This window comes from Pseudomyrmex gracilis, unplaced genomic scaffold, assembly GCF_002006095.1.
Source record: "Pseudomyrmex gracilis isolate BER0280 unplaced genomic scaffold, ASM200609v1 scaffold_2458, whole genome shotgun sequence".
NCBI lineage: Eukaryota > Metazoa > Arthropoda > Insecta > Hymenoptera > Formicidae > Pseudomyrmex > Pseudomyrmex gracilis.
This window is the reverse complement of record NW_018023042.1, coordinates 9,394-17,016: the sequence shown is the minus strand read 5'-3', so window position 1 is coordinate 17,016 and position 7,623 is coordinate 9,394. Positions and strand designations below refer to the sequence as shown.

Genomic DNA, 7,623 nt, shown 5'->3' with positions numbered 1-7,623 from the left:
CTTCTTTTTTTATATGTGGAAAAAATTAATTTATTATCAAAAATTAAATGTAAACTAAAAAAGGTAATTCTTACTAAACTAAAACAAGTATTTGATAGTTTTTTAAGTAATTATTAGCAAAGTAACTTTATAAAAAAAAGGAAAAAATCCGCCCTGGTCGTTGTCTTTTCTTACTACGCTACTGTATAGAGATAACTTTTGTAGTTCGCGGATATTCTGTTCCACAGAAATGCCGCGTTTTATATCGATATACTATAATATCGATATACGAGGCTTGTATAAGCGCGCATATTAAATAAACGGATTACTTAAGTATTTATCTCCATTTTGCTACAATATGTAAATTGCGTTGCATTGAATTCACGGTCTACAAAAGTTATCTCCATTGATAGAAATATGGTTAGTGAGAAAAATATGACTTTTGAAATGTAAATTTTTACTATTCAATATAAATTTTTAATTAATAATGAAAGAAGAATAAGATAAATTAATAATAAATTTTTAAATTATTTGAAAGTAATTGCAGCACAGACTCAGCAGCAAAGAAGATTACATTTGTACTGTCTACAATTGAAAGTAATTGTTGCTTCGTAAGTGTTTCATACACCTATTTGTATGGAAATGTAATGTTGAAAGCAATAATTGCGAGTATATCGAAAAAAAGTTTCATGGGTTGGCTGCTCTCAGGTTTTTCTGTGACATATACATAAATCAAAGCAAAAAGACGCCTGACAACTACACTAAGTTCAATGAAAAATGGAAAGTTAAACGGACAAAATCTTGTTCGTTTTGCGCATATCTCGTATCAGAAAGCCATCTTACTGTATAGCCATGGGATGTTATCGATTTCGCCAATGTAACACAAACCGCTATCTCCACTTTTTTGCACACTTTACTTTTCCTATTTAAAGACCGATTTTGTTTTTTGCTGAACTCAGTAAAGATTGCCACATACACAAAAACAAATCAAGTAGACGAATATAGAGATCTTTCATCAGAGTTCTTTATCATTTTCGATTTTGATTGATACTTCGATGTAAATCTGTAGAGTTAGCTGCGGTAAAGAAGAGCGCTATATCTGCGCTATTGCATCTCGCTCTATGTTTATTGCATATTAGATATAATACAAAGATAAAATGACGCAATCATTCTGATAGCGCGTCTGTCGATAAAGTCTTAACGTATTGTAGTTAAAAGTAAATATCTATTATTTTAAAGTGCGAGAGTATGCGCGCATCTAGTGTACTGCCCTGATAAGAAACCATTTACAAAATTATGAGACAAAATCTTGCTCTAAAATTGTAATTTGCAATTATACAGACATATTTTAGGAAATAAATGTAAAAACATTGATCTTTTCTGAAATATTTGTAGTTGTTTGCAAAATTACTTTCCAAATACTATTTTGGCAAAAGAATAACGATATGACGAATCATCTTGTCAGTATATTTGCAAAATTAATTTCACAAAAAAATTGTCCAATGATTGAGAAAAAATTTCAGCTATGTCATGTTTAAAATATGTAGAAATATGATTGGATATGAAGAAACGCAAGAAATCGTCGTCACTCAGGATGTCATATTTGTACAGTATTTTCACAATTTGCCTAGTAGGGTGCATGTTACATGACGTTTCAATAGGCTAATTAAGAAAGATAAATGTAAAGTTTTAGAGTCTTGTGTAGTATTAGAAAAATATTTATAAGTTTAAATAAGTAAAACAATAGATAACAATGACGACAAATGACAGTATTTGTACATTTCGAGAAGTTTTCATACAGAATGATTATAACACCAAATATTATTATGAGAGTAACATTAGTGTAACTTTGTAATTTTAAAAAAGAGACGATAAAGGTAGCAAGCAAAAAAGTTCTGTTTGAGAGAACACATTTGTTCTTAGAGTATTTGTAGTACAGCAAAACAAAATGATTATATTATGGTACATATAAATATATAATGTATACATTACAATATGTTCACATATAAACTTGGTAGAAAATATTGCACATTGTTAAAACCTTAAGAAACACTAAAAAGTAACCAGAAAAATGTCGTGCAAATGGTATGTTTATTAAAAATAAAAATTATATAACAAAAAGTATTTTACAGTTAAAACATAATCAAGTAAAAGTACCGTAAGTTTTATTGTTTTATAAATATTAGTAATAATCTTAATCAATATATATATATTAATCTTGTTAAACTTAACATTAAATAATATATAACTGTTTTCTCTTATTTCTATACTCTTATGTATATATGTTGTAATGTTTTATTATGTACTTAATAAATATTTATTTTTTGTGCAAGATGCTTAATGAATACTTAACTTTACACCAATACTTTAATCAAATAAACTGTTATAAACTATTTACTTTTAATAAAGATCTAATTTTCTTTTGTAGACACCTGGCGCGAATTATATTAACTATATTAAAATCCGTAAACTTTATTACCGATTTTAAATATGAGTAATAAATAATATATGTTGTCACAAAAGAAAACTTTTCTTATTAAACACTATTCACAAAACTAGTGAGAAATACAAGTAAGTGGTAGCATTTGTTTTTTTTAAATAAATAAAACGAGTATACAAGTCTAACATTAAATCTCTGTAAATAAATGCATTTTACGGTTTAGAAAAATATTATTTTTTATTTTAACTAGTAAAGCACGACGGTCATTAACTTTGTATTTCACGGCGACAATAACAGAAGATGGCTAGAACAGATTACAAAATCTTATATAATAATTTTGTATATGTTTGCAGAGATTAGATAAAAATATATATGTTTATAAGAACAAACAAAATATCAATTTGGAAATATAAAATAGTTTACATTTAGAAACTCAAAAAAATCGTTAAACTACAAGAAACACTACTTATAGATTACTTCAAATAGTCTATAAAAACATTTACCACACAATGTTTGTCTTGCAGCATTTGTAAGAAATTTCCATCGGTAACCTGCAAATATTTTGTGCTGTTATCATTGAATGTGATGTGCTTGCGCATTGTATAAAAACACATAATTTTACATATTAATGTTATTATATCGAAAACACTTTAAAATATATTATATAACTACAAAATACCTCTACCACACTTACGTATATAAATATATGATATGTAGAAAAACCGAAATGTGTAGGTTTTTATATATATAAAATTAGATAAAGTAAATCATATATATTGATAAAGCAAATGACTATATATAGTACTTCCTATACGTACCAACAACAGGCCTTCGTCTGAATATATGTTGTTAATAATACAGTTCATTATTGCACCTATGTTAATGTCGCTATCACAAGTAACAATAAAAATTAATATGTAAAATTTATTTGTTTACGTATTAAGTATATATTATAATACAACATCGTATATGCGGCAAATGGATTTCATATACAGTATAGTATCTATATAGAACGTACATACATTGTGGATAAATATACAAAAATCAATACATAAGAAAAAATGGTTTACCTTTCTATNTAATGTATTACATCTAGTATAGACGTCAGCGATGCAACAGTTTTTGAATGCGTTGCAAAAATATTAAAAAGAAAAAAAACTCTATCACTTTCCTTTAAATCTACACTACGTTCAGAAGATGGTAGAAAAGTAGTAGCAATAGATTTAAAAGATAAGAAAATATTTTTGTGAAGTCTAGAACAAGGTAAAAATTTAAACATTTCTTCTTCTTTTGACTGAGTTTCATACATGGTTTTTAATGTAGACCATGTAGAAGAGTTCTTATACGTGGAATTTTCTAACATTAAACTCTGGCAAAATATCCATTTCTGCCAACTTGGCAAAAGTCTGCAAAGAAACAATATATATACCTTTACTCAAAGAAGAAAGAGAAAAGAAAATATCAAAATCACTAGTCGCGATAACGTTTTTTTTGTAACAACAATAAAGGCAACAACAACAACAAAAATATTAATAGTAACAGTAAGAAGAACAATAAAAAATTTCTGTGATAATCGTATATAAACGTAAAACAACATAACTACAATCAGGTAACGTCTTTAATAGTATTATTTTGCTAGTAAGTAAATTACGTACCTGTTTCGTACAGGATTTTGAATATGCCACGTTAATTCAGCCATAACAATATCTTTGCACTTTATGCTATCGAGAATACATGCCCATTTTAAAACTTCGTAATATAACTGATTAGTGACATTATTTTCGGAAGAAGGTGTATGCGACGAATCCTCAAGAAACTTGTTCAATACATACAGAATTTTAAACTAAAAATTCAAGATATATAAATTCATTTTATGATATACTTTTTACACGTAAGTTTATTTAATAAATGTTTACAATATATTTACGAAAGAATAAAGTTTTAAATTAGTTATTTTTTAAAGTTAATACATTTTATATTTCAATGTTTTTATCAAACGCTTATGTACATGTAAATGTTTCCTCTTTTTTATCTAAAACTTATATATGTTTGAAAACGTCAGATATCTAATAAGAAATATTTACTATTTGTTTAATGTATTACAGGAGTTTTTACAACATATTTTTGAACAGTTATCAACAAACAAGTCATCTGATATATATAATTTATCGTTTTATTTTGTGTTTGTTTTTTATTTGGATTTTTATGTTTAAAACAACTTGTTTATTTATAATTTATTATACAAAATGTTTTGTGTATTGATTGCAAAAGTACAAATTAATGTAATAAAATTCTGTAAGACTATATTATAAGTATAATGTAAAAAACTCAATTATCATTTGTATTGTATCTTTTGTAGCATATAATTGATATATTAATTTAGTATTAATTACCTTGATGTATGCACTTTCTGGAAACGGAAACATCTTTGAGAAGTATTCAAACGCAGTAAATATAGGATACCAAGCTATGTAGGAATTGTTCACGTGAAATACACTGGTTGCAATATCAAAAAATATGTCTAGATTACCAGTAGTATTTAAATCAAAATTTNCATTATAATCTGTATTTTGTATTAAAAAATAAAAAGCATCGTCGAGAATTTGAGCTAATGTGACGTCAGATAAATTCGACATATCAAATGTTGTAGTTTTCAAGAAGAGAGCAATATTCTTCCAAGATTTACGATCGTAGTTGACGCGGTACCCTACAACAATTAAGTAGTAGAAAAAGAGACAAAAGAAAACAGTGAGAATACTAAAAAAACAAAGAAAGAGAAATAAAACAATAAAACAAAAAACAGTAAATATAATACATTGACAGAAATTTAAAAGGTACTATGTAAGAGTAAAAGACAAAACTAAATAATCCATGTGTGTAAAAATATTACCAGGTACATCCATAAAAAGGACAGAATCATCTTCTTCAATATTCGGAACTATAATAATATTGTTTTCGTCTGGTTGTAAATACCATTGATATGTCATGTTAGACTGTTGTATTGTTATGTAGGTCACAGGTATCCACCACGTGCTTACACAAGAGTTCTTCATATTACTTAGAAAACAGTCTCTAATCAGTATTTCAAGAGTCCGTGTATTGTTGTGTCGGTTTACTTGTACTATAGGATAACCAACGTGTGTCCAAGAAGTTATCACAGTCGTTAAAGTTGTTAGGAAAAACGTATTTTCGTGCGTAGGCGTCTCAGATAGTAGTTTGCTCCATAAAATATCAAAATTTAATTGTGTAGCATAAGTATCACGTAATAAACTAATAACAAACGAAAGTAGTATAAAAAGTACATTCATGTTAGTTAATAAATGTTTCAAAGAAAAAATAATATGGTCTTTACGTTTTGACGATACCGTATAATGTGAATTACACAAATAAACATTTTGCGAAATTTATCATAATAATTTATATACTCACATGTTATGATATAAGTTTATGGCTTTTTCAAACATAAAGTTGTAGAAGACATGTTTGTCAGTGACCATGTAAAATATATTGAGTGCTACAAAAGAATTCCGATTTTATAATAAGTTTAAATTTATAATTAAAAATTTATTTATATTAATGATTGGAAAGTTATATATCATGAAGATAATTTACACAATTCACTCAAAATCGCCATAAACTACTATTGTGTATGTACATATATTAAAGGAAAGGAAGTATACTAATTTTGTTGGTTATTTTTTTATTTATGTAGAATACTTAAGTAATTATCTACGAATTTTGTAACCTAACACATGCATACAAAATAGTAACAAGTTAATCTTAAAACACACAACACACACACACACACACACACACACACACACTTTGTGGTTTGTATTTTTTGTTATTATATATTTCTTTGACAGACGATAAAAAATAGTAGTAAATCTTTTTTTGTTTGTTTGTAAAAGTAACAAAAAGTAACGAAAATAGCACATCACAGTAAGCATCCGTTTTAGGTAAAAAGTCTTTGATTAAACTTTTATCACACACATAAAAAGNGTTAAAATCGACAGCTGAATTTGGCAAGTTATATGTAAAATGTAAAAGAATTGAAAATGTAATAAATGTGATTCTCTTACCACTCTTTCGCCACAATTCGATAAAAATCGAGCTTGGAGATATGATCGTTGAATTTTCTTTAACTAGAAGATCATTTGTAACATATGCTTCTATAAAATCAAGAACTTCTCGTCGTGTTTGGACTATTAGCGACTTCAGTAAAGATTGACCAAAAATCTACAATAGTTTTCATTATACTATTTACTTAACTCAGCTATTGTACGCACATACAATACAGGTTTATGTAATAATACAGATTGACCACTACAGTTTTAAAAAAAAGCAGAATCTATGACATTTTTTAGTAAAAAATTTTATATTATAAAAGCAGCGTATTATCAGTAAGACACATTTTTTAGTATAAAGAAAAATACGAAAACTTTATATGAGCATATACTATATATATATAACTATATATATAAAACTATATATATAATAAAATATTTAACCTTTCTAAAAAAAATTTGTGATGTTTAACACAAACGTTATATTGGTTTTGTGTTCTGTACATACATATTTTACACGCATTACTTTTATATGCTTCTATATGTAAAAATATAAAAATGTGTATGTATCCACACTCTCTACGTATATTTATATAAGTGTCACAGACGGGGTGTGTTCCAGATGAACTCAAAAATGAAACAGGCAAAGCAAGATGTATAAATCGGACAGTCGCAATCAAATGCAGTTTTAATCGGACACAAGTTGAAACAAACACGAGATAAAACGGACACACGATAGTCTCAATCGGACACATTAGTATTAAAACAAGATTACTTTTCTTATGTTCTTTTTGTTTGTGCTTTAAACGTGTAGTCAAAGGCGGCCTGCACTTTCTCTTCGATTTGNGTGNAAAGTTGAAANCTATATGAAATCTTGCTTTCGTTTTAGTTACGTTGCTTGTCAATGTACGCCAGTATAATATGTCACTACAAGCGTCTTGTGTCCAATTGAGAATGTCGTGTGTACGTCTTGACTTGTGTTCAATTGTAACTGTGTCCGATTGTCTCAGTTCTGTGTATGTGTCTTGTCGTGTGCGATTGAGTCTGTGTCTGATTTACACATTTTGCCGTATCCGTTCCGTCGTGTGTCTATCTGAGACTCACCCAGAAATTTATAGTTTATTGTATAGTGATACT

The 7,623-nt window shown here is 27.4% G+C and overlaps 1 protein-coding gene and 1 long non-coding RNA gene across 2 annotated transcripts; both read right to left on the bottom strand.

Moving 5' to 3' along the window:
• Window positions 1-2,512: 2,512 nt before the first annotated feature.
• LOC109862832 lies at window positions 2,513-3,297 on the bottom strand. The gene is made up of 3 exons (XR_002251220.1): window positions 3,238-3,297; window positions 2,923-2,970; window positions 2,513-2,723 (listed from the first exon to the last, which is right to left on the bottom strand). It is a non-coding gene; the product is annotated as an uncharacterized LOC109862832 (long non-coding RNA).
• A 188-nt stretch (window positions 3,298-3,485) lies between these two features.
• LOC109862830 (aminopeptidase N-like) lies at window positions 3,486-6,648 on the bottom strand. The gene is made up of 6 exons (XM_020442978.1): window positions 6,502-6,648; window positions 5,849-5,933; window positions 5,310-5,689; window positions 4,813-5,126; window positions 4,075-4,262; window positions 3,486-3,825 (listed from the first exon to the last, which is right to left on the bottom strand). Exons 2-6 carry the CDS (start codon window positions 5,914-5,916, stop codon window positions 3,486-3,488), a joined length of 1,290 nt encoding a protein of 429 aa, XP_020298567.1. The 5' UTR covers window positions 5,917-5,933; window positions 6,502-6,648.
• Window positions 6,649-7,623: the final 975 nt, after the last annotated feature.